At 43.8% G+C, this 27130-nt stretch overlaps 1 protein-coding gene across 2 annotated transcripts; it reads right to left on the reverse strand.

Annotated features, from left to right (window-relative positions):
- Nucleotides 1-27111, reverse strand: VPS4B (vacuolar protein sorting 4 homolog B). Of its 2 annotated transcripts, none has more exons than XM_037156416.2 (11): nt 26834-27111; nt 18249-18360; nt 16974-17130; nt 13995-14062; nt 10633-10752; nt 7864-8020; nt 7349-7497; nt 6800-6881; nt 5279-5498; nt 2978-3118; nt 1-1445 (listed from the first exon to the last, which is right to left on the reverse strand). In XM_037156416.2, the coding sequence occupies exons 1-11, from the start codon at nt 26858-26860 to the stop codon at nt 1344-1346; spliced, it is 1335 nt and encodes a 444-aa protein (XP_037012311.1). In that variant the 5' UTR covers nt 26861-27111; the 3' UTR covers nt 1-1343. The 2 variants fall into 2 exon arrangements, with proteins under 2 accessions (XP_037012311.1, XP_053520251.1); XM_053664276.1 differs by having other exon boundaries at nt 2978-3148.
- Nucleotides 27112-27130: the final 19 nt, after the last annotated feature.

Genomic DNA, 27130 nt, shown 5'->3' on the forward strand with positions numbered 1-27130 from the left:
TACAGATAACACTAGGTTCTACCAATTTACTTCACTTAGGAACAACATGTTTTAGGCCTACGATTTCCATTTCATTATCAACAGAAACAATCTGTACAGAACACCCCAAGGCAACCACACAGAATGTGCAAATATATTTTAAAATGCAAGTCATTCCACAGTATTTGCAAGGTAGAGCTTTACAATAATTAAGGAGTCTACCTTATTCTCGCTAAATCAATACTCTTTTGCACTTATAGCCAATGCAGATACACAAGGCACGACTTAGTGTTGGTGCTAAAGCAGGTAATGCAGACCCTCAGAATTTATTTGAAAACATGAAAACAACATAGTGTCATGTTTGCAACTGACTACTGAATGAGGCATCACCTCCTTTCTAAAGCGTCACGAAGCATCACACTGGTGACATGTACGTGTGGCCAGGACACACTGTCTCCTGAACTTAAAAAACAAAGACCCTTGCTACCTTATTTTAAAAAAATCATATATATGTATGTACACAGATAAACCCACATCACACACAGGACACGTCCCATAATCCAGCGAAAGGCCACTCCTTTTAGCAAAGCTCCCCATTACAGTATCTTACGTCAGGGTTAATTAAAAGGGACCTACTTATTTGCTACTGGGTTAGGTCAATCTTGCTACAAAAAGACACATTTGAAAGGACAATTTTTTCCTTCAAGATAAAGACAATGCCTAATTTAGAAAGGCTTTCTCTTGAGATTGCACAGTGAAAGGTATTATTTAGTTAAATATAAAAGCCTGCAGCTTTTAAGGAAATTGTTTAAATCTACAACCTGCTGAAAATAGCAACAAGAGCCTCGGTTGGAACACAATTCAAAACCTCTCCAGCTCCATCACAGTGCTCCTTGCTCTTTGATTACCCGTCCCTGAGAGTAAACACTTTGTCATTTTTAATTACGTAAATAAATTGACATTGATGAAAATGATGAAGACTTTTTAAAAAACATGAAACAAGCCCCAATTCATTTTAGTAAAAAAAAAAAGATAAATGTTCTTTAAAAGACCACTAGTCATAGCAATTTTAAATACTTGTATCTCAATTAACTTTAATCCTCTTTTTACTGGGTAATTTCTATTTTTGCCATTCGTGTATCAGTTATTTCCTCAGAATCAATTATTTTATCATTTTTGTTAAAAAGAGCATTTAGTTGGTAACAGCAAACACACACACGGGTCAGAGGGACACTGAAGTGACCCCTGCTCTCCCTGTGGCTGCGTGTGTCACTGAGACCGTCCGGCCACCCCCGGGAGGGGCAGGGAGGCCCCCATGAGAAAGGGCAGGCACAGCAGTACACGTCGCCTCCGTCGTCTCTGGTTTAGCCTTCTTGGCCAAAGTCTTCTGAAAACTTCTTTAACTTCAACAAGTCGTGTTCATTGACTGTGGGTTTGGTGCTGGACAGTGACCGCAACATGTCCGTCTGTCAGAAAGAAAGGGGGTTCAGTCCTGGATCCGATCTCGCGTCATCATCGCTTCAGCACCGGCTGCCGACAGCGACGCCTACTCCCCTGCAGGGCAGCTCCTGTCCCCTCAGCAGCCGGACCGAGACCCCCTCCGCGCGGCCCCCCATCCCCTCCCTGGCCTTCCCCGTTGTTTTCCTGAACAAGAGCGGGGTTGCCAGGCGCGACTCCAAAGGAATACAGTCACTCACTTACACTTACGTGGAACAGACTGTTATTTGAGGAAACTCGACCAATCAGAATTTTAAACTATTAGTCACAATTAAAATACAAATGGCAAGATAATAGGCTAATATTTGGTATTTGTTAAAAGATTAAGTTCTGGGCCCTGGCTGGTGTAGCTCAGTGGATTGTGCACCAGCTGCGAACCAAAGGGTTGCCGGTTCGATTCCCAGCCAGGGCACATGCCCTGGGTTGCAGGCCAGGTCCCCAGTGGGGACCAGATGAGAGGGAACCACACACTGATATTTTTCTCCCTCTCTTTCTTCCTCTCTTCCCCTCTCTCTAAAATAAAACAAATAAAATCTTAAAAAAAGAATTAAGTTCTAGGTTATGGCTGTTTCCTGTAAAAAAGTATGGAAATAGTCAAAAGAACCAAGACTAATAAACAAATCAAGGATTGAAACAAAGAAAAAAGGGCTTCTGAATAACTTCTCATATAAGCATTATGAATAATTACCACATAAATGTATCTACATACCCACACATATATTTATATACATATATATGATCACATACATCTTTATATCTATGTTTACGTATCCTGCAAAAGTTTCTACCCTGCAAGTTACTGTTCATCCTGACATAAAGCTCTTTGAAGATCTGTGACTGAAGATTTAAAACCGAGTGTTTATCAACAAGAAAACATAAACATGACAAATGTACCTTTTCAATCACAGTAAGTTCCCTAAAAATTATATGCCTTACCAAATAAAGCCTTATGAATTATTTTAACTCTTTCAATGTAAATAACAGAAATGTAACTTTTTACTATAAAAACTGTTTCATAATTTTTTCCAATACTGCATTATTTAATTTTCTACAAGGCTTTGAGAAATAAAATAGAAAAACACCATTATGAATACTATGATACATGCAATAGGGTTTCTGGATATTTATCAAATATGAGATCCAGAGGGAAAAAATCTTCACCAATCCTACTTTTTAATAAATCTTGATAATAATTTATGCAACCTATATGAGCATTCTGGCAATAGTACCCCAACTATAAAACCTGTAAGGCCAGGAACCTGTGTTTTTGAAAAATAGCTTATTCACTTTAAATTTTCCTCAAAGTCCAATAAAATATTTTAAAGGTAATTTATTTACCTTTCAAGTTCAATTAATTTTTCAACTTTTTAAGTGAGTAGATAGTATTAAAATAGGCTAACATTTCCTAGTTAACTTTATATTACTGAAAAGTTTAACCTTTGATAAATTACAAAGTATAATGTTTTAAACTTTTTCTTAAAATGAAACAAAAATGTCAAACCATGGAAACAATTGGCTCCAAGAGTTTATCACCAGGGACATCCACCCACGTCATTTCAATGGCACCAGGGTCGCCCGGAGAGCAAGGCGTCAACAGGTCGTGTACTAAGGCGCTGGGGTCCGCCCGCGAAGGTCCCTGAACCTGGAATGAGGAGTGACCCAGCATCGTTATCTGGACAAATTAAATAAAGGTGAAAATTTAGGCCACCATCAGCAAGTCTGAACATATGCTATCGTTTCTTGTTTCATTAAAATGTCTACTTCTGAAAATAAATAGAACATACAACAAAAAGTGGTTATCTCTGGGTGCCGGGATAGACTTTGCTTGATTTTAATGTTCTTTCTCAGTGCTTTTCTATATTTTGCATTTCCCTACAATAATCACAGGGAGAATGCGAGTTAAGATTTTTAAAAGAGAGTTTCCTGTGGCTATGATTTCCCTTCTTTTCCTAGTGCTTACTAAGTGGAAATAATTCTTGAGAGCAAAAATAGAAATAAGTATCCTCACTTATTGCTCATCTTTCCTCAGAGAAAATTTCAGCTGCAGGGATTTTCGTGTGCTCTGACTGTTGTGCTTTTCAACTTAACCACGGACCACAACGAGCCCTTCAGCTGTTTGGCACTGCAGCGGGTGGGCTTGTCCGTGGCAGCCGAGAGAGGGGCAAAGGACGGAGCTGTGGGGACACAAACTGTGCCAGCGGTGATACGGAAGGCCTCCTGGTAGAAGTGATGGCCCGTGTCACCTTCACTGCTGACAAGGGCCTGGCTTCACGGTCACAGAAGCTGTCCCTGGTAGCATGAATGACAAGTTGTGGGTGGGAAAGGACATGGCAAAGGGAATTTGAGAGAAAATGCGGTGGTTGTGGCACAACTCGATCTAAGTTATTTCTCTCAGCAATGAATGGCCATAGAAGAAGAGAACAATACTATACCCCAGGCTATTAAGGTACCGTGAAGGAGCGCTATGACTATTCATTTCAGCACCACTTCAAAGTAGTGTTGCCATCCCCATTTAAGACATGGTAGAAATGACTCTGAAACAGATAATGCAGTAATTTGCTCAAGAAGATATAACACGTAAACAGTGGAGTCAGGATTCAAAATCAGGTATTAATCCAAGTTCATTCTTAGAAAACAAAACAAAACTGTTTACTGTGGTACTGAGACATTCACATGTCTCTCAGTCCCGACTTACCAGTCTTGTCACGCACTGCTGGGGTATGTGCGCTGGTAGAGTCTCGGCACTGTCACATCTGTATTCGTGAGCAACACCGGATACCGCTGTCCTCAGCAGAAGGGTGGGCCCAAGCTGCCTAGCACACCGCTCCTTAAACTGGACGCCCATCCCCAGGCTGGTCGTTTTACCCAACTGCGCTGAACTCGTTTGTGCAGACACAGAGTGTGTGTGTGTGTGTGTGTGTGTGTGTGTGTGTGTGTGTGTGTGTGTGTGTGTGTGTGTGTGTGTGTGTGTGTCAGGTGAGCAGCACGGCTGAGACCTCAGATTCTGTAGCCCACCCGACACAGAGTATACAGTGTGTGTGTGTGTGTGTGTGTGTGTGTGTGTACCTCAGATTCTGTAGCCCACCGGACCTGGGGGACAATCACACCTCTGCCCCTCTCTAGCTGTACCTTGGCACCAGGTGCCGGCCTCCAGGTACCAGTTTAATCATGCTGACACCTACATGTCCAGTGCAGCATCAGGAGGTGGCTGCATGTACCTGTCCTGTGTGAAGAAGACCCAATGAAAAAGCAGGACAGAAGAGCACCGTACCAGGCACGTCAGGCTTAAACGACACTGGCCACTCTTATTTTTACTTTGTTAATGAGGCACAGATACACCAGATTCTGCTCCAGGATATTCTGGTTACACAGAGGTATAACTAGACACTTAAGCTTCTACACTTACAACAAAATAATAAGTATTTCAGAAGTCACTGCATAGAACAATTTAAAATATGTATTTTAGGACTATTAATGGTGGCTAATTAATAAACTATGAAAAAACTCTTTTGCTACAGCATTTTGAAAATGTTATCACTGGGGTGACTGGTTAACAAAGTCATGTAAGGGTCAAGTGTACCATCCCACAGGGCACCTCCTGTGTGCGGCTGCATCTGGGTTCAGCACCCACAGTCAAGTCTCCTTTGAGAACTTAACTGCAGGGAAACAGAAGTAGACCTGTCATGTGAGTCCACACATTTATTACACAAAACTAAAGCCTTCCTAGAATTCTTCGAAGACAAAGCAATGAAGGTCCTGAAACTGATTTCAAAGCACGAGAGGACGGATAAAAGCAGCTTACCTTTTTAAAATGAGTGGCCGACTGCACTTTTCTAACAGGCTGCATGAGCGCATCACGCACGATGATGCTTATGTCTGCCCCCGAGTAGCCCTCGGTTTTCCTCCCCAGCTCCTGGAAGTCTGCCTCCGTCAGACTGTTCTGCGTGGTCCCCAAGTGCAGTCTGAACATCGCGGCCCGGGCGTGCGCCTCCGGCAAAGGGATATAGATTCGTTTCTCAAATCTTAGAATGAAAAAAAATCCAATGAGAATATTACTACATATATTTCAATTGAAAATTAGGATATTTCCAAGAAGAAACAAGATATTTAGATATTCTCATTTCTACAAAGTTAAGCTGACAAAGTTAAGCTGAGTTAAGTTAAATGGGCCCATATGTTTCAGAGTTAAACCCATATGCATTTAGGTTAAATAGGGAAAATACCCAGAAATAAAACAAATAAAACTGAAATAGCCAGGGAACTAGTTTGGAGTGGTTCAGTCTTTTCACATGGCTTAGTCCTCCAGAATTACAGTCTCCCATAGAATTATAACCTGAACTGCTGATCAAAAGATTAATACAGTTGACAATATGAAATTAGAGATGACAAAGTAATTCTCTAAATTCAAAATAGGAAACTTACTCAAAACCTTTTAGAATAAGCATGACTTACACAAAATGTCCACTTTATTATAAGGCATATCCAGAACAAATAATTCTACTATGTCCTAAATAAACACCATGTTGCATTTATTAACAATAACTTTGCTTGCCCTCTCAAAATTTCAGCATTAGACACAGGGTGAAAGCAGAGAGGAAAGATTTAAGTGGCCTGTGAAGATGTTTTTTTCCTTCAGGTAATTCTCTGGCAATGAGAAGAATCTAAAAAGTCACCATTATCTCTAGAGACGGGTTCGGAATTAAGCCACCTTCAAAAATAACCAGCACATCTCCTTTCTTGGTACCAGATGATAATCTGGCATCCTGGCAAGTTATCAGATGGACGAGAGAAGAGTGGCAAAAATGGAAGTATTGACTTTTACCACTCAAAATTAAATGACTGGAACAGGGAATTGTGAAGCAGTAAAGAAAACCATCAGAACAGATACCACGCCTGCAGCTCAAGTTTCACATGCAATTTAAAAATTGCAGACATACATTTCCAACTAAAAATATTATCTTGGTTATCATCCTTCAACTTGTATGATTTTAATTTTGCTAAAAGTTGTTCTTCATTGAAATATCAAACTATATTTGTGAATTCCTGAAGCATCAGTGCCTAGTAAACTTCATCAAAACTGCAGGTAAAGGGTCAGGTACTACCTTTCCCAACATGAAAAATTCCAGTGTGTGGAAATCTCGTGTCTTCAACACAGCAAACAAATAGGCAGACAGATGCCTGCCTCTCTGTCCCCAGGGCAGGGTGGAACACGGTCAGGGCACACTGAAAAAGTGCTGTATCGAATGACTCCACACTAGATGTAATGGGAATTCCTACTCATTTGTTAGATCGGAAGATAAAAATATTTCCTACAGCACCATACCTTCGCCTAATGGCAGAATCCAGAACCCACGGGATATTTGTAGCTCCCAGAACCAAAATTCCGTCGTTGTCCACACCAACCCCTGCATAGACATAGGTAATATTTTAGATAATTTGTCATTTCAGTGTTCATTAAGCCTCATCTCTACGCTCTGCTAACAATGTGACAGTTTAACATCACAGTACCTCATCTTGAGTCTCTTTCTGAAAAAACTGTATTCAATCAAATATCAAGTAACTGAAATACGATGCAAATATTGCCAAGAACTGAATCTCCTAGACTGTGGACAAATACTATTAATACTGTTTTCAAACTACTTCTCGACAGACTTCACTTTCGCTGACACTGTCCCGGTGGGAGCGAGCGCGCGGACCCCCTCGCCGTCTGCACACCCTGCCAGACGACCACAGCGGCCGGGAGATACTCGGAAGGAAGCACCGCACGGTGAGCAGCCGTCCAGAGTGCACGACCTCTGCGCGGACCTTCCCCACGTCGCCGCTGCCACAGCGGGCACACACGAGCAACGATCTGGGGGGTCGGGGGCAGCACCTTGCATCTGAACCAGGAACTCCGTCTTAATCCTGCGGGCAGCCTCGCTTTCATTTTCACTTCTTGAACCACAGAGTGAGTCGATTTCGTCAATGAAGATAATGGAAGGTTTGTTCTCTCTGGCAAGTTGAAATAAGTTCTTAACTAACCTAAAAATAAACAAAAACTTTCAGTTTCTAGAAAATAATAGAGGACATGACTTAATAAAAAGACAAAAACAAAACAATATACAACGTTACAGGAACGCTATAGATTAAAAGGCCCAGTCAGGTTTTGATCCAGAAAAGAAGAATGCTACGAACAGGTAATTCATTTTATGCTTTATGAAACTATAAATATATTATCTTTCCCCTATGAAATGAACTCCAAGCGAGGCACTGATTTGACCAGAGAAATGAACACCTACATCTTGTCACTTTTCTGAATGTCTGTTAATGATGTAAGAAACAGAGTGAACAGTGACTACCAGTCAAAGAAAAATTGGAGAACAAAACCAAACCCGATTCACGACTTACTTTTCACTCTCCCCCAGCCACTTGGAGACAAGGTGGGAGGAATGAATTGAAAAGAACGTGGAGTTGTTTGCTTCCGTGGCGACAGCTTTGGCTAGGTAGGACTTCCCTGTCCCCGGTGGCCCGAACAGGAGGATTCCCCTCCAGGGTGTTCTCTTGCCTGAAATGCGTGCAAAACATAACATGAGAATTTCCACACTGCTGATTTCAGGTACTAGAGACATTATCCACCCTGAAGGATGCTGTGAAGAGGTCTTCATTCTAAAGCTATCAGCGGAATCAAAAGTTTTAAATAAATCAAAGGGGAGTCTGAAATGAGTTTCATTTGTGCTTTTTCGAGACCACTTTGTCAAAAGCATTTACACGACCAATCCTTCCAAAAGGAAGTTCATTCGCTTGCTCCCTCCTGCAACCACTATGCAGAAGCCACAACGTGCAGACAGAGAACTACGAAGACAAAAGGACCCCTGCCCTCCACAGGCTCACAGTCTGGTGGGGGGAAGGGTTCAGCTAAAGGGCCCTTCTGACCATCCACTGTGCGCACTGCTTGATCTCAGCCCACAGGGGAAAGGCAGCTGGAAATATTTTCTTTTGAACATTTATGACCTTTGGAGGAATGAAACTGAGACAGTCTGGCTGACCCCTTGTGAAGTTCTACTCAATTCCTGGCTCTACAAAGCAGCACAGGTTACTCTACGGGCAGCACATACTCTCATTCAAATAGCTGGGTACTGACAGGGGCTCTACCTTAAACCCCAGTTTTCCCAAAATATAACATCTCAGTTTTGCTAATGAGAAATTCTAATGCTGCCCAAAATAGATCAGGCTGGGTTACACCTGACAATAAAATACCAAATCTACACCAAACAAACTGCTGAGTGCCAAGTGTGGATGCGTACATAGCACATGCAAAAGAACGATACGCAGATGACTAATGGCAAAACTAAATACTGCTGTATTTATTGTTTCTAAAGCCTCGACTTTTACTTGAATTCAGTTTTCCCATTTCACACGTATGCAGTAAGTCAGTGTTCCGTGAGTGCGTTCCACACGCCACTGGGGGCATGTGAAGTGCTTTCAGGTGGTGTACAGATACTTTGCACTTAGATGACTATCTTTTTCATGTGTATTAGACAAACACTAGTTTCTCCATTTATAGTAAACACAAAGCAGTCTTTTAAAATAAAGTTACTAAGTAAACTAAGTGAGATGAGCCCGGGCTGGCACAGCTCAGTGGACTGAGCGTGGGCTGCGAACCAAAGGGCCCCCGGTCTGATACCCAGTCAGGGCACAGGCCTGGATTGCGGGCCAGGCTCCCAGTAGGGGCCGTGTGAGAGGCAACCACACATTGATGTTTCTCTCTCTCGCTTTCTCCCTCCCTTCCGCTCTCTAAAAATAATAAATAAAATCTTTAAAAAGTGAGATGAATTAAAAGTTCAAGTACAGGCAAAACAATGCCTGGTATTCGGGCTGGGAGAGTGACTGCCTCCTGGGAGGCAAGAGGCAGCCGGATTTCTGGGTTACTGGCAGTATTTGCTGATCCGGTTGACGACTGTGCAGGCATATTTACTTTGTGATACTTCATGAAGCCGAACACTTAGGGTTTCTGCATGTCTCTGTATATTTATGCTGTACTTTAATAAAGATTTGCTCTCAAAGAGAGTGATTTAAGGAATAATATTTTTACATATGGTCCATGCATATGAAAAAATTCATAGGATAATACACAAGTGACTCATGACTGAGAAACACTGGCATAAGTAATATACAACAAGGCCGACTCACTGTACTTGCACCTTTACCGGACCACGACGCCAACTTTCCGACCGCAGGTTCACGTTCCTGGAGGTAGGCTGGGAGCCGGACCTCGAAGCTGGGTGGACCGCGGTGGCCTGCGTGCTCTTTGCTCTCCCTCACTGCTCTACGCGGCCTCGCTGTCAGGACCTGTTCGGTTTGAGGCCAGCAGCACAGATCTGCTCTCTACATAAACCAGCTAGTTTGTAAGAGGGAAAAAACCCCAACTCTGTCTCGCTGTTGGACTGCGGGTACAGCCAACTCACAAACACAGGCTGCCAGTCACAAAAAGGACAAGGAGAAGGAATGGTCTGGCACAGACCAACCACCCGCTGCTGGAGCTCTAGCTCCAACTACCCCCAGACGGCGGATTAGTGACACGCTCCTCACAGTGCAATTAGCTGTCCCTCCGCCTCTAAGGGATACACGTGTCACCCAAAAATGGTAAATACTCCTCTTTTTAAGGAATGGAGATACTCCTATAAAACTAGTGCATGTCCGTTAAAAAACTCAGGTGAAAAGGAAGTCAAAAAGGAAGAGTAAAATGACCCACCTTATTTATGTTAATCCATCCACACCTCAGTGCACACATTTATGTAACAACATGGAATCACCCACACGCATTTCATAACCTGCTTTCCGAGCTTCACAACAGGGGCGCGCACCCTCCTGTGGCAACTACGACGTCTACGTTCCTGTAGACACACAGGATGCAGTGAGCACGCGGCACGGCACTGCCTGCGGCGACCTGCCCTGCGGCCTGCTGGCGACATTCAGACTGTTCTGCAGTATCCACATTAAAACTATGTACACGGACTTGTACAGGAAATAAATCCCTTTCTATGAAGGCATAACACGGCCTTAGAATTTATTTAAAGTGGTGATTCGTGATGTGGTGAGAAAGATTCACAGTGCTGAACCTGTCACCGATGCAGTTCTGAAAAACTACCCAAACAGATTATTTAAAAGCCACCTCACCCGTGAACAGATGTGGAAATTTGATAGGCAGTATCACAGCCTCCTTAAGTGCTTCTTTGGCTCCTTCCAGACCCGCAACATCGTTCCACTTCACGTTAGGTCGCTCCATAATAATGGCACCTACAAAAAATTACGTCAACCTTAAGGAGGACTATTTCATCAAATTTAGAAGACAACATGAAATAATGATGTTAAAGAAACATATAAAATTGTCTGGAAAAATTTTTGTACTAAAAACCTTTCTGAAAGAGCGTGATGAGGATGTAGTTGGGAGTAGGGCATAGTCAGCAGGAGTCAGACCTGGGGTGGATGCTAGCTAACCCCGGTAAGTCACTTTCCTGAAACCACTTCCTCACTGTGAAATAAAAATACTACCATCGCCCAAACTACTCAGATGGGTTTGAGTAAGGGTCAAATGACGTAATAAACATTAGAGTGCTTGGAAAGGCACCAACATTACATAACAGCACTAATTCTGGGGTATTGAAAGTAGTTGTTCAATGGGGTGATTTCTCCTTTTAACTAAACAACAACAAAAAATGGTGGTCTAATAATGCTCTCCTTTAGCCACAGAAAGAGAATACACGTCGTAATATTTAACTGAAGACAGACAGACAGATGGAGAGACAAAAGGGAAAAGGGATGGGAGGGGAAGGGAAATAAGGGAAGAGGATGAGGAAGGAGAGAGAGAACATGTACTCTTGTAGACTTGCAATATTTGTCCAAACTTTGCCAAATTTTCTACTTGGCTTCTAAACAGACCTAGTTACAATATTTTCACATTAACCAAGTTATTTAAATAATTCAGTTTTTGAGCATCATATATTCAAAAGCCACAGCAATTGTTGCAATGAGTCAGAGATTTCTTTTAATATAGCTATCAGCAAAGCCTTTTAGTTTATCTTTCCAACTCTCCAGTACAGACTATTAAGCAGTCTGTTCCAAAGTGATGTGTATTATTCAAGTATAATAAAACATCATCACTTATACAATCTACTGGTTACCTGTGAAATTATTTTTATGGGTATTCTTCTCATTAGGAAATACCTATTATTCTAAGAGGAGTTATATTCTGCAACTTCCCTAAGTTATGAAAATCTTTAGCTATACATTAAATAAAATCATAAACATAATTTTGCATCTAAAAGTTCAGACTAAATATGAATTAAGAAAATCAATTCACTTGCTCTTTTCTACATTCCATTCAGATTAGTAACTGTACATGAGAAAATAGTTTATGTCATCAGACAGGATTAGTTAAACAAAAGTGAATTTACTTTTTATATCAGCAGCATCATCTAGTCAACTAAAGTGTTTTTTCTAAAAAATTTTCTAAATATGTCAAAATTAATTTTATCCTAAAGTTTAAAGGTGACTTTAGAATGTTTAGTGATAAAAGATTATTTAAATAAAAGTAATATTAATTACTAGACATTGCTTAATAGTTTGTAAAATTAAAGAGGGAAGAATTATTGAAAAATAAAGGTCAAATAACTTGACTATTTCCAATTACATAAATTTATGTAGCCTTGATTATACTAGTTATTATACTAACTTGTCAAAAAGGCATTAATATCAAATATAGCTAACAGAACACTCAAATCATAAACTCTTTAACAGTCAAATATTACACTTCATGCCATAACCTAAAAAAGAAGTTAAAGATTTAAAAGTTTCAAGGAAAAAGAATTAAAAAATATATTATACAATATTCTATTATACATTACATTATAGAAATCCATCAGCAAACCATTAAATTAAAAGATGGAAAAAAGAGCTCTCAGATATAAAAAATATCTAGGGCTCCTTCACATTCTACATCTTAAAATTCCAAACAAATTTCTTCACTTAAATGCCTTAGGCATTTCTATTTTTATACACTTCTGGTCCTTCTTCTTACTGATTTTTTTTTAATCCCAATGAAAAACTTAGTTGTATCACTTAAAAAATTAAAGATAGAATCCAATTTTTACCTGGTGGGTGGGTGGGGCTGGAGAGAAGGGAAACAAATCAACCCCTCCCCACACACACCCCCTCAAAAAAAGGGACAGAAGAGTACTTTTTGCCTCACAACCAAAATAAGGCCACTTGGCATGGACCACTGGGTTGACCACCCAAACTTGCTGAGTACGAAGTGTGAGTGCCCATCGCCTGGAGCAGAGGCATGGCCATGGGGATTCAGCTCCGTCCTTGGCCTGTATCTACCACTGAAGTTCTGGGTTTGTACATGCATCCTCATGAACTGTAGTGCTGTTGAGATGATGTCCCTATAGGAGTCTCCTACTCATCCCAGTGAGGTTGGTGGGGCAGAATATTCCAAAATGAAAAGCCCAGTACAGCAAGGTTAAAGGTCTGGCCAAGCCGGGACAGTCACCGTTCACCAACCCAACCAACCTATAGAGTGGGAATCGGGCCCAGTCATGCGTTCTATTTGGCAAGATGCAAACGAACAAATACATAAAATTCAACTTGAAAAATCATTACCTAACATTTAAAAAACAACCCAATCTCAGTAACTGAAAAAGCCAGCAGTTAAATAGATTACTTTGTAGATATACAAAGCTACCCTTGGTTGAGTTCCAAGAATTTGTTAAGTATAATATTAGGCAGTTTTTACAACGTCAGAAATCTTTACTAGCCCTGAAAGGAAGGTATTATTCACTGCTGTTTCAGAGCGAGGGTCTCGGACTCTGAGATGCTGGGGAACACACCCATCGTTTACGTAACCGCCCTGGGGTGAAATCCAGATCTGAATGGAGCCAAGATCTAGGCTCCCTCCATCATACCACTCGACTAGAGTCCAGAAGAATGAAAGTTGTTGGGTTTTTTTTCTGTGTGAAAGGTAAAAACAGAAAGTGGAAGGAGATAAAGGGCAGTGCTAAAAGAGAATAAAAAAGGAGATGAGGAAGAGCAGGCAGGAGACGGGAAATAAACCATCAATGAAAAAGCTCCAGCAACAGCAATAAAAGCCAAGTGCAAGTCCTAGTTCATTCTGCGCCTCTGGCAGGGCATTTGAACACCCTCATATTTGGTAGTGTGCTATTGGTCTCAATGGTACCTTCTCTGATGGGGCAAATAAGACAAAAACAAGAGAATAGGTCAACGGACAGGGTTTTTAAGGCAGATAAAAAAAAAAAACAAACCCAAACAAAATTTTTACTGCATGGGAAAGAAAAAAAGACCAACACACCCATTAGAGACCCTAAAAAGAAACGCCATGAAAACCAGCATGTGCCCTTGGAACTAAAGCCAGTTCTTGAACCTCATTTAGATACAGGGGAAAGAAAGCAATTTAAACAGACAATTTACTATGAGTTTTTAAAAAATGAGATAGCAAATTTAAAAATGAAATCTAAAGCAACCTTGAAGTTGATTCTGTAGTTTCTTTGTTTCGGGATCATCAGATTCTCCTTCCCCATCACTGTCATTCCTAATAAAAAGAATTTAATATATTCAAATGATCACTCACTGCTATCAAAATAAGGAAAAATGAAGGAAAGATTAACTAGAAATATGTGCAAGTGGCAAAATAAGATATTCACATTAAAAGTTATGCTTATTTTATTATTCTAAAAATATGTTAAATAAACTATTACATAGCAAATTATCCATTGATATGGAATCATACACAGAAAATGGGCAAAAAGACCAGAATGAAGCCAGGAACTAGCTCCCAATTCCACAACACACCTCAGTCCGTATTAATTCATATAGATGCATACCCCACACCTCATCCTATGAAAGATTTCAGATGAATTACACGAGAGTTGTAAACAACAATTAAAAACCCTACAATAATCAAGCAAACTATGTATTACAACAAGAAGTCATAACTAGGAAGAAAAAACCCAATACTTGTTATTTAAGATACAAGGGTCTATAACCCTTAGTCTGGGGGATCCAAAGGATAAATGAAGCTTCTAATGAAAATAAACTGAGCTCAAGGAACAGTCAGGTCAACTCAGGGACTTCATAACCAGGGATTTATTCTGAAGAAATAATTTAAAATGAGTTCAAGGATTTGACTATAAGGATGATGATGCCCACACAGTTTCCAACGGGAAAAACAGAAATAATATATGTTCAAATACAGGGACTAGCATATGACAGAATACACCGCAATCTTAACAAAAATGATGTTGCAGAAATAGTTTACTAGAAAGACGCTCATAATGCATGTTGAGCGAAAAAGTGATAAAGCAAAACATAGGGCATTACATTGTTTTTCAAATGCAAGCTATAAAGGCTGATAAAAAGCCTCACAGGTTTATCCCCAAATGGTTGTCACGGGATGGAGGGGCTACAAGGCCGAGAAGGCAAACCGCTCGCCCGACAGTCAGGCTAACCTCCTTCCACCGAGGTTTTCTGTGCGGAAAGGCCGCACTGCTGAACCCTGCCCTTCCTAGGCTCCCCTGCAGTCGGGGCTCCACCTGAGACCAAAGTTTCCCGAAGAAGGAAGCGAGCCAGTGAGCTGAGATCTGCATGCAGGATGCCACCTGGGTGCGGGAGCACTGGCTTCACCCCCAGGTGGCTTTGCCAAGTGGGCTGTGGAGGAGGCCCCACCCCCACTCCCTGGCATCTGAACTGCTCGGCAGTCAGCTGGCAGTCAGCTGGCAGCAGCGGGTCCCTGCCAGAATGACCCTGCTGGAGCTGGGTATTTCTCCTACACACATGGAACCCAAGCTTCATTCCCTGGCCCCCAAATTCTGTAAGGTAATACACTATACTAAACTCTACCTTGCTTAAATTAGCCAAAGTGGGTCCTGCTGCTTAACTGAGAGCTGCACCTCAGTAGACAGCACTCTCGGGGCTTCAAGGGGGACCAGGAGAGCCGCCGCTCTCAGGGAGGAGAGGATGTTCTGCTGGCCAGGCAGCTTCAGGGGAGTTGGGGACCCAGTCTCTTGTGGTCAACTGACTCTTCCCAAGAGTTTCACTTAAAGTTTGGGGTCCCAGTCTTCCAATAAATGCCCCCCTCTTCTAAAAGAAGGCTGATGAAGTTGAATTTCTGCTGAAGTTCACTAACCCACAATATCAGTTGGGGTCTGATTTTCCTGATGTCAGTGCTACAGTTGCAGAAGGTAACAAAGCTCTTTGGAGTCACAGAAATCCTTGTTTCCCAGAACCATGGCTTGAATGGCTTGAACAGAGAATATAAAACCTTGAGCTTACGATTTTCTTCAAACTCTCCCATGTAGTTTGAAGCAGCTAGTTAACCCTAGTTCTTGTGTTGCTCAGGGCCTTCAAACCGGCCTGTGGTAGTGGCCACCAAGCCCCCACGACACTGCCTTCAAGGTGCACCACTCCTGGTGACCACGGGGGACTGGCTAGGTCGCTCGTGCCCCTGTAGACCATGAACTGTGAGCATCACATCCTCTGAGCTAACCAGAGCCTCCTGCCTTCAAACCCAACGGGCCACATAACTCCATCCAGAACCTCATTTTCTCAGAGTATGTTGTCATCTGGAACCGCTTCCAGCACCAATTAATAGAACGGTCAGAGGATCTGCGTAGAATATGTTCCCTGCTCTGCACAGGGCTTGGCGCGAACATGCTGAAGAATAAACTCTGCGTCTGTAAGTGACACATCACTCTCTGGAAAGAGATTCCAAAATTGGGTTTTGATGTTTATAAACTGTTCTGTCGATTTCTTTACAATAACAAACTAAAAGCAAATCCACATCAAAAAACTTTATATAAGGTATCCAAAAAAATGACTTACATTATTGGAGTCATTTTTCATTTTGTCCACGTGGTTATTAGTACAGACTAACGGTCCATACTACTAATCAAAGATTTGATTCCCAGACCACTTCTGTAATTTTAAACGTCACCGTTGCACAATGGCCAGAGGTTAGGAACTGAGTACGAACCCACAAATGTTTGTCCTGCTACTGCCCAGTGGTCAGGAGAGTGGCTTGAGGTATAGCATCCCCTGCGCCTGGCAGAGCAGGGGGTGGGGACGCTCCTCTGTAAAGGACCAGACAGTGACTATTTTAGGTTTTGTGGGTCATTCCGTCTCTGTTGCAACTACTTACCCTTGTTAACCTTGTTGGTACCGCACAAAAGCAGCCACAGACAATACGTAAATGAATGGGTGTGCTTCTGTTCCGATAAAACTTTATTTACAAAAAGAAGCGGAGGGAGGGAGGGAGTATAAAGGGACTATATGGTAATGGAGAAAAAATACAATTAAAGAACAAAAAACAGGCTGCAGGTCATATGTGGCCCATGAGCCATGGCTCATCAACACCTCGTTTAAACAGAAGAAATGGATTTCACAAACAAAACTCAATGTTATCTTTTAACCGAAGGTAAAGGTTTTTTAGTCTCTAAAATACATACCCCTTCTCATCAGCTGGACTTGGCTGTCCCTCTTTCACTGGCTTCTGTGGTCTTTTCTCTTTGTTTTTCAGGTAATCCTTCAGTTTTTCGGCTCTATCAAGGTACTCCGTGCACTTGGCCCTGATACTCTGCTTGGCTTTCTCACCCTGTGCTTCATCTGTCAAAGGGAAAGAGGGAGAGTCCTCCATCAGTGTTCTATCCGGGCATGTTCAAGCTCTTCCATACACTTCTAAACAAGGAAAACCTATTTTGTGGGAGCAAGATCATCTCTGGCTCATCGTAACCAAGGATTATCAGTTCCCTTCGATTCCTTCCCAGGCCGGGGGTTTGACTCAGAAGGAGATCTGAGCCAGACACGAGGCTGCTTTCCATTTAATGCTTGGACAGTAAGAAATCAGTCAGCATTTCTGTGGGTTTCACACTCTTCCTTTACATTTTGTGCAGAGAGTTGAACGCTGCTTGTCTCACACAAAACCAATTCCGAGACAAACAGAAATAAAACACTAGGAACCATTTCCACGAACGCCTACGTGAGCTTCATTTCGGGGCACGATCAGTGACCGGGCCCCCACAGCACCACACGCAGGTCTCCGAGAGCCGCCTGAAACGGGGCCCCCCGGGCCACACGCAGCGTGTGGGGTGAGCCCCACGTCCTCCACGTTATAATTCACTCTTAGTTTCACTGTAATTCGACAGAAAAACCGCAGAAGTTAAATGGGAAAGCTCAAAGGAAAATGCTAAACTGGCCAATCGCTTAAATTTTTTATTTAAAAGTAACTTAAAAGTTTACCATGTCTTTTCTAACATCTTATTTTCCCCAAGTTCAGCATTAGGCTTAAGATACATGAAGGCAGGAATTTTTACCCATTTCCCCCCTCACTGTACATCCCAGTGCCTAGAACACAGTCTGGCACATGGTAAACACCCAAGAACTGAAAAATACATGAAAAAGAGTTTCCCAACCCGTTTTTAGATCACAAAGATGCTTAGAATATGAGTAGGTTCAGATCACACAATCTGGGTACACTAAACAAAACATGTTTCCCTTGACTATATGACATTTTCGTATGTTCGATTATGCAAAGTAATAACCGTAATGACATGTGCACGTTAGCTGAGCACCAAAAGCCTGTCTAGACGTAAAAAAGAAAGCCAGTGGGATTTTTTTTCATAAGTTGATGGTTTAGAATTTTCTGGCATTGTATTGCAATTTTCACGTATTAAGTAGAATTTTCTTTCAGTGTTTTTAAATAAAAATTCAAACTACGGCCTTACATTTGACCACGTGGAGAAAATACTGCACAGCGTGTTGGTAGAGCTGCAGGGCCTCCTCATAGTTCCCAGCCTTGTCTTCCTGAGCGGCTTTGCTCGCAAGGTCGATCGCCTTCTGTTTGGAGAAAAGCGAAATCACACCATCAAAACCACATCATCCAAATCACACCATCCAAATCACACCACCATGATCACAATATCCAAATCACACAGTCAAAATCAAAGCAAAAGTGTGAGTGTGAAGTAAATAATCATATGGAAAGTTGTTTTAAAGAAAAACAATCTGAAAACAAATTCATTTGTTTCCCAAACCACAATAACATTTGATTATAAATTATAACTATTTACAAAATCCAATTTAAATTTGTTATGTGGGTAAATGCTACCTGAATGCAGGTTTATCTAGTACTAATAGCTAAGAGTCTCACATAATTTTCACTCAACCTAAATCAAGTTTAGGACTAGCACAGGATAATCAAATAATCTGAAAATTCAGCTTAAAAGGTACTTAAGGAAATTCTCAAAATCCAGTGCTGCTTTATCTAGGGTGTGTAACAGTCAAATGTAAAGGGGGTAAACCCTGCAGGAGCAATGGGGCAACAAAGCATCAAAAAGAACGCACCAAACTCCCCCACATCTTTTAACCCAGTAATTAAGTAAAAGGTTTCCTGTATAAAGACAGTAACCAGAAAGGTCTTTTAAAGAACAAAAACAAACTTTGGTAACTTGAGTTTTAAACAGCAAAGAGATGCCACAAAGTGGAAAATTATAGAAATAATACATTAAAATAATATTAAGAAACATTTGTAATAACACAGAATATATTTATAATTAAAGTCTTTGGAAAGATACATTTTTACGTGCAGCACAAGGTCAACTTTCTGAAATAACAGGAAAAAAGGCACAAGCAAAAGATGTGACAGAAATGCAACAGAACTTATCTTGGATAAAATTTTTTTTCATTTCCTAATTTCACAACTTCTTAAAATGTCATAATGCACGGGGACTACTTTTGAAGTATTTAAAAAAAACTCCCAGAAATAAATATATACAAATATATCAAACTGACTGACCACAAGGTAAAGGCAAGTAAATAGAGGAACAACAGGCTTTTCAAGAAATGGTGGGAGAGCAACTGCATGTCCATAAGCAAACAAGAGAGAGAAAGAGAGAGAAAACGTGCTAGACGTTCAACCTAAACCCCCACTGATAAAAAAATTAACTCAAAATGGATTATGGATTTAAATAAAATTATAATCTATAAAATCTTGGTTCTTTGACATGGCACCAAAAGCACAATATATAAAAGGAAAAATAATAAACTTTTTCATCAAACTTAAAAACTTTTGGTCTGTAAATGATACTGTTAAAAGGGTCAAAAGACAAGCTACAGACAGGTAGAAATATTTGCAAACCACATACCCTGCAAAAGACTAATATCTGGAATACATAAAGAACTCAAAAATTTAAAAAAGAACCCAAGTAGGAAATGGGCTAAAGGCAGGAATAGGCATTTCACCAAAAAGAATATACACATATAAGCACACGAAAAGCTATTCATAATTAGCCATTAGGAAAATGCAAATTAAAGCGACAATGGGATGTCACTACACACCTATCGGAAGGGCTGAAATAAAAAAACAGTGACAATACCAATGGCGACGAGGCTACAGAGAAACTGCCCACTCGTATTACAGGCAGGAGGTAAAATGACACAGACACTCTGGGAAACTCGTTTGCTTTTACACATGTAAACGTGCAACTACCTTATGAACCAGCCGCTGCACTCCATCTCTTGTCCAGAGAAATGGAGACCTATGTTGACATGGAAACATGTGCGTGAACGCACCACACGTCTGTCCATCGACGACTGTGTGGTGCACAAGCTGGGGCACATCCGTACCATGGAGTATTAGCACCGCAAAGGAAGGAGCCCTTTTTTTTTTTTTTTAATAAAAGATTTTATTTATTTAATTTTTTTTAGAGAGAGGAAAGGAGGGGAAAAAGAAAGGGAGAAGAACATCAATGTATGGTTCTCTCTTGACCGGCAACCCAGGCATGTGCCCTGACTGGGAATGGAACCTGTGACCCTTTGGCTCGTAGGCCAGCGCTCAATGCACTGAGCCCCAGCAGCCAGGGCCAAAGGCAGGAAGTCTTGATACCTGGATGGCGGGGGCAGGGGAGAAAGAGGTGATGGTGGTCATGAAATGTCAGGAGGGCAGGGGGTCCTGACCGAAGGAGCTGTCCTGTGTCAGGACTGCAGTCGCAGATGCCTGAGGCTGCAGGTGCCCAAGGCTGACCCACACACAGATGCACACCAGCACGAGTGAAACCAGGGAAACCGGAACACGATGGGTGGGCTGGACCAGTGCGACCACGCTGGTTGTGATATGTACTACGGTCCGGCAAGCAGCCACCAAGGGAGGCAACGGGGTGGAGAATACATCGGATCTCTCTACTATTTCTCACAACTGAGTGTAAATCTATAATTACGTCAAAATAAAGTTTTCATTAAACAACTATCTTTAGTTTAAAAAAAACATATACATACACAGAAGTAAAAAACAACCATGGTTTATTAAAACATTCCAACTGGATTAATTTAGGTAGTAAAATTGTATTCAACAGAAGTAAAAGCCAGTAGGAAAAAAATGATCATGGTCACACTCTATTAGAAATAAGCATGTAATTGGGGTAAGAACAAATTCCTCAGCCCCCCAACCCACCACAGGTAAGAATGTTCCACTGGGAAGCAGTCACTCGGGGGCTGCAGAGAGAAGGGAAGGCAGAAAACCGGAAATGGGAGAAGAGGCCCACTGGGCACACACCGCACCCAGCGTGACAGCAGGAGCGAAGCCCATAGATCACGTGCTCGAGAACTGAGAAGCCACATGTTTCAAAGCTCAAGGAACATGAATGTACAGCTGAATTTTGAAAAGTCTGGTCAACAACTCCCAAGTGCTGTCGGAGCACGTGGTCACCAGGGCCCGCTCGTACAGAAATGCGCTGGGAAGGCCCCATGGCTAAGCCAGGCCGCAGAGAGAAGTTCCGTCGGCTCCGGCGGTCGTGTTCTCTCTGTTTCATTCTGAACGACTGTGCCGCGCACCAGCTCAGCCATGCAGCCCCCTCCTTCACGGTCAGCCCTCCTGCAGGCACGTTAACCTCCGTCACAGTAAAGCGCTTCCGATCTGGTTTTAATCTGACTCCAAAAACGGGACCGATGCCAGTAAACCAGCCCTTCACTGGTGACGGACACGCGCCTGCATTGTCCAACGGAGGGGCCGCCGGCCACACACGCTTTCCAGCACTGTGGTCGGTGTGACTGAGAAGTACAATTTAAAGAGCCACGTGTAGCGACTGTTCTGGACACCACGTGTTAAACCCTTAATCAAGGAGATGACATGAGCCTGTGCCTCTGTTTTCCCTGCCGAACGCCCACTTCACCCTCGTTTCTGAGCGCATTTTCTGTGAAGTGAGGTGAGCCGTGTCTGCTGTGGTCTGGGAGTCCGAGTAATTCTCTCAGAGGACCATCTTCTTCGCTCCCACCCTGGTTCCCTCCACCATCACGTGTGTCCATACTACCGCCCCGTCTCCTTGGTGGTCCACCTGCCCCCTCACTTGACACCCTCAAGTCCACACAGCAGCCAGTGCAGGGCACCCTTAGCTGGATTCCCCCGCCGGGAACAAGAACGCCCAAGTGCTGGGTCATGACCCAAGAACTTAAAAGACTTAGGACCTGGCTCCATCTGGGCCTCCCCTGCAACCCTGTGGTCCCCCTTCACTCTGCAGCCTGTGCACTGTAGGTCCCTCTGTCCAGAACACTCTGCCTCGCTCTTCCCCCAGATGGACACCTGAGGGTCTCTTGTCAGCCACGGTTCCAATGACAGTCCCCAGAGAGACCCTCACTAGTCTCCTGTTCCAAAGGCACACTGCGCCCCGCTGCCAGCTCTCTGCTCACCCCCGCACACCCACCCTGTCACCGTGTCTGGCGCTACATGCACTGTACGCTCACCCACTGGCTGTCTCTGTGGGTAGGAAGGTAAGCTCCACGAGGACAGGGACCTCACCTGCAGCTCTGTGTTACCCCTGCAGTGCCCAGGACAGTGCCCGGCACACGTGGCATTCGATACAATTGTTGAACAAATGAAAAAACTCCCCATCGCGCTCTCGTAACCCTCCTTTCGGCACTCCACCTCCGCCGCCTCTACCAGCCGTCTCTCTCCACTGGATGTTCCCGCAGCCCACAGCAGCCCTCCGCCAGAAATCCTGCCTGGGCACTGAAACGCCCTTTGGCTTAGCGCTGTTTCTCTGCAAACTTTCAGAGCCAGCCCCTTCCAGTGCCTCTCCCCACCACTTGCCCTTCAGTCTGGGCTTCCGTCCCTCATCACTTCAACACAGCGGCTCAGACCGGTGTTCTCTGCGCTGCCCGATCCAAAGGCCAGCGCCCATTTCATCGTGATCCTTTGACGACATTCTGTGCCACCTCCAACACCTGCCCCTGCCGAGCTCCGAGCACCGTCTTTCTCCACCTCCGCTTCTCTGCTGCTCCCGCTCAGTCTGCTTTGCCAATTCTTCCTCTGGCACCGGGTGCTGAACTGCTAGGGTTCTTCAGGGTTTGGGGGGGAGGGTTACTTCTTTCTGATCAATCCCTCTGTAATCTAGTTTTGATTATTTAAGCTGATTATCTTTATGCTGATGATCCTAAGTTTATTCAATTTTAAAACCTTCACTCTTCCATTTAACACCCTTCCAGCAGCTCGTTCCTGTTGTGTGTGGGTGGGGGGTGCATCCTTTCCGCCTGCCTTCTTCCACTGGAACGGAAACGCCATGAGGATGGAGTTATGCCTGCTGGATCCACTCCTTCATATTCCAGAGCCTAGCACAGAGGCTGGCACCAGACTGCATGAATACCTGACCCCAGGCTGAGTCAGGATCTAGTCATCAACACCGAAGGGGAAGGGTTGGGAACATCCAGGACTGTTCTTTTTAGATTAGGAGACTGTGCCATGTCAACACCAGAAAACCCTGGGAAACCGGGAAATTCTAGAATCACCTCTCTCAGGAGGAAAGATGCCCCAACCCTTGTCCGTCAAAGCCAATTCTTTTCCCCATGCTCTTGAGCCCATCCCCACCTTCCCTTTGGGGAGGGAAGCCACCCACCAAAGCCACTCTGCTGTTCCCCCCACCGAAGCTTTCCCCACTGGTGGGGCCTCCCTCCGCATAAAAAGGTGTACAAACCCTGCCTTAGACTGCTGTCTACACACAAGCCAAACACACAGCTCCCCAGGGCCTGGGTTCCCCTCCACCTTACTACCTTTTCACGTCCACTGCAAAGCCCCAAAGGGAAGCCCAGCTCCAACCCAGTTCCTCGATTCCGCCTGCTCCCTGAGTGCCCAACCTCTTGGTCACTGACCTCCCTCTTCGCAGTAATAACTGACCCCAGGACATGCCACCTGCTCTGGCCCTCACGGCGCCATTCTCTCCTGGCTTCACTCCCGACTATGTAATGGTCCTTTCTCAGACTCCTTTAGTCTCTCCTTAAACGCCCCTTAATCCCCAGGGTTTCCACCCTGTCCCTTGTTTTTCTTCCTTCTATAAAGATGCACACAACCGCTGCTACCATCTGCATGCTAGTAACTCTCAGATTCCCTCTCTCCCTGGTCCTGCACATACGCACCCAGCTGCTCACTGGACACCTCTCAGCTGTCCCCACAGGCAAGGCAAACTCCGGAAGTTCAGGACCACCCTGGCCCCAAATATGCCCCTCGTCTCGTAATCCCAGAACCAGTTCCTACCCGCTCAGATATCCAATCCAGGAATCCAAAAGGGCAGCCAGACTGCCCCTCCTCCCTCACTCTCTAAATGCAGATGCAAGCCTGACTATTCGTTGTCCTCTTCAGTTGGGGTCTGATTACTCCTTTCTTCTTCGTTTTGACGGGGATGGTTCTACTTTGAGCCTCACCGTCTCCCATCACACAGAACCCTGTCTACCTGGTCTCCCTGCTCCAGCCTGGCAACCAGGCAAGCTGTTCCCTGAACATGTGGTAGTTTCGTTCTAAAACAAAAACCCAGGCACATTACCGTCTGGGACTCCCACCCAGACCTGGAGGAGAACCAGTCATGTCTGTGATATGGCCTCCCCAGCTCGTCTCCCCACCTTGCACGCTCAGTTCCTGCCACACCAAACTACGGGGACAACCCCGCAAGTCAGACTTCATGCCTCAGTGTCCCCTCCACCTGGAACACCCGCTCCCACTGTCCACCCATAAAGCTCCAGCTGCTGCAGGGCCAGCGCTGTCCTGGTCCTCCTGCTGCCAAGCGCTTCCCAGCACCCTCACAGGGCCTAGTCTGGTGTCTCGTCTAGATTTCCACTGCCCCTGGACACACTCCCAGTGATCACAAAGTGTCCTTTTGGCCACTCCACATGTCTGCTTTCACACCAAAATATACTCCCTTGGACATCAAGAATACCATTATTTCTTTTATGATTCCCCAAGACTTAGCAAGATGCATGGCATAGTAGACACTCCAAAAAATCCAGTTCTGAGTAAGCTGTAAGTTTTATGCATACTGCATCACTTGCAATTTCTCCCAACCCTCTGCAAGGTTTATTACACTTCTAAATTGGGTGTATGTTGTTTTTCTCCGCCTGGAATGAGTCCCACTTTCTTGTCCAAGGATGCATAATCTTGCAGCGAAAAGAGCAAAAGTTGTAAGCACAAAGACCTAGATTCAAAACTGTCTTCCACAATAACTAACTATATGTCTATGAGAAAATCTAACCTTAATAAGCTTCAATTTCTCACTGCAAAATTGGAATCATATTCACCTTAAAGAGCTGTTTTGAGGATTCAATGAAATCACATTGAATAACAGGGGGACAACTAGTGTCAGTACCTTTCACTGGATAAACTAAGCTCACAATCCTTCCTCTGTGGAATGTTTCTCATTACTCCTGGGAGAGTCAGACAGACCCTCCTTCCTGCGACCCCCCAATAACCTCTAACTCTATTATTTATTGTATTATTTTATAATCTTTAGTTATCTGCATCCCTCCATTAGATTACAAGTATCTGGATACAGGGATTTTTTGCCTCGTTTGGTGGGAAAGTATTCATTATCTGAGTATTTGTCATCCATGTTTCCTAGGTTCAAAAGTTGAAAAGGTGGAATGAGAACATACATCTGTGAATCAACCACTAACAGAATTATAACTCAGTATCTCTCCCTGTTTAACAGTAGAAACTATGCTTTTAATGCGGGTCAACCTCTAGCTGAGTCAAGAATACCCAGTAATCCAGTTCAAATATAATGCAAACTGACTGTAAAACAAAACTGCAAAATCTTCCAAAAGAGAAACTGTATCAATAAATGGATTAAAATCATGTTGTCACATGCGAAGTCTGGCGAAGTCTGACAAACGAAGAGCTGGTGGAATAAAACTAGTTAACTGACAAACCGAAAAGGATAATGATGAGATGGGCATTTCAAAAGAAACCACCTTCAATATTCAAAGAACAATACCTCTATCAAATCACCAATAACTTTTCCAAGTACATTTACCAAAACAGCCTTTCTGAATGGGGCTACAAAAAACTATCATTAAGTGAAGACTGTTGTATTTTGGTTTAATGCAATCTTGTTGGAAAGATTTAAATGGGTCTACTCTCAGAAGTCTCCTTCAGGATCAATGGTCCTGAGAAGCAGGTCCTTATTATCCTTGGTGCTGATACCAGGTGCTACACAAATGCCCATTCGATCAACTACTGCAAGGCCAAGACAAGGAACCTTCACAGGTATCTCCCTTTACTCTTTAGTCTGAACTGACCCAATGGGCTCGGTGTCAAGTCACATTTTAAACCCCACTGAACCCCAAGTCACATTCTAAACCCCAATGAAGCCCCAGATCCATTCCGGGGATGGGAGATACTTTCGGAAATTTCTCAATGTCCAGTCCACAGAAGTCTAACAATTAAGTCTAAAATTTTAGAACTCCATGGCCTGTGTACAAAATAGTGTGCTGACTGCGGTGGTAGCAGGGAGATGGAGCCACAGAGAAAGTTAAAAAACATTCCCTGATCTTACACATTAAATTTTGGGAGCCTAAGAGGAGTGAGTGTGTGCACACCCATCTGTATGATCAATGAACCCACGGATTCCAGAGTCCAAGGCTGTCCTCGCGCTTCCACTCACTTGACAGCTCGAGAGGGGCTTGCCGTACCAGCCCGAGGGACTAGGCAAGAACTGGGACCAGCCTATTTTCAACTGGTCCAGAGCGGTGCTTTGCAACGTTACTTGCTTTCCGCTCTCTCACACTGACTGAAGGGTCTCGTCACAGATCTGACCAGTTCGTTTCAAATTCGGCTGGTGTGAAGGAAAAGAAGAAAAGCCTCCACCGAAGTCAAGATCTCAGAAAGCCAATGGGATCGGAGGCCCCGGAATCGGGAGAATGGCACAGGACGCGCCCACCCGCGGCTGGACCCCGCCCTCGCCCGCCCGACCCCGGGGGCGCGGCCGCTCCCACCCACCTCCCCGCCCCGGGCCTCCCATCGGCTCAGACTCTCCTGGCGGAGGGGCAACGGTGATACCTGAAGGTTAGACGAGGTGGATGCCATGGCGGAGCCCCGAAGCGGTTCTTCGAGGAGGAACGGGGGCGCAGAACCAACAGCGGCGACGTCGAGTCGCGCCTGGGGTACCCCCAAACGCGCGCAGGCCGGTGGCTCTCGGACCTCTAGCAGCAGCCTCCCTTCCGGAACGTGTTCCAAAATCACACGGAGCTCTAAAAGCCTCCAGACCCTCCGCAAAAAACTTCCGCAATCCACAGCCCCTCCGGGCTCTCGTCCCGCCCCCGATCGCACACTTCCGCCTTCGTCATCAGCACGCGC

The sequence above is a fragment of the Artibeus jamaicensis genome, unplaced genomic scaffold (genome assembly GCF_021234435.1).
Source record: "Artibeus jamaicensis isolate MK-2021 breed Jamaican fruit bat unplaced genomic scaffold, CSHL_Jam_final contig_354, whole genome shotgun sequence".
Taxonomy (NCBI): Eukaryota; Metazoa; Chordata; class Mammalia; order Chiroptera; family Phyllostomidae; genus Artibeus; species Artibeus jamaicensis.

Excerpts from the sequence above, each read along its gene's own strand:
- VPS4B (XM_053664276.1), bottom strand. The coding sequence starts at position 26,860 with ATGGCATCCACCTCGTCTAACCTTCAG. Across the intron at positions 17,131-18,248 it reads TTTTCTCCACGTGGTCAAAT|ATGAAGCACAGGGTGAGAAA; the intron begins GTAAGGCCGTAG and ends TCCCTTTGACAG. Across the intron at positions 6,882-7,348 it reads GTTCCTGGTTCAGATGCAAG|GGGTTGGTGTGGACAACGAC; the intron begins GTGCTGCCCCCG and ends ATGTCTATGCAG.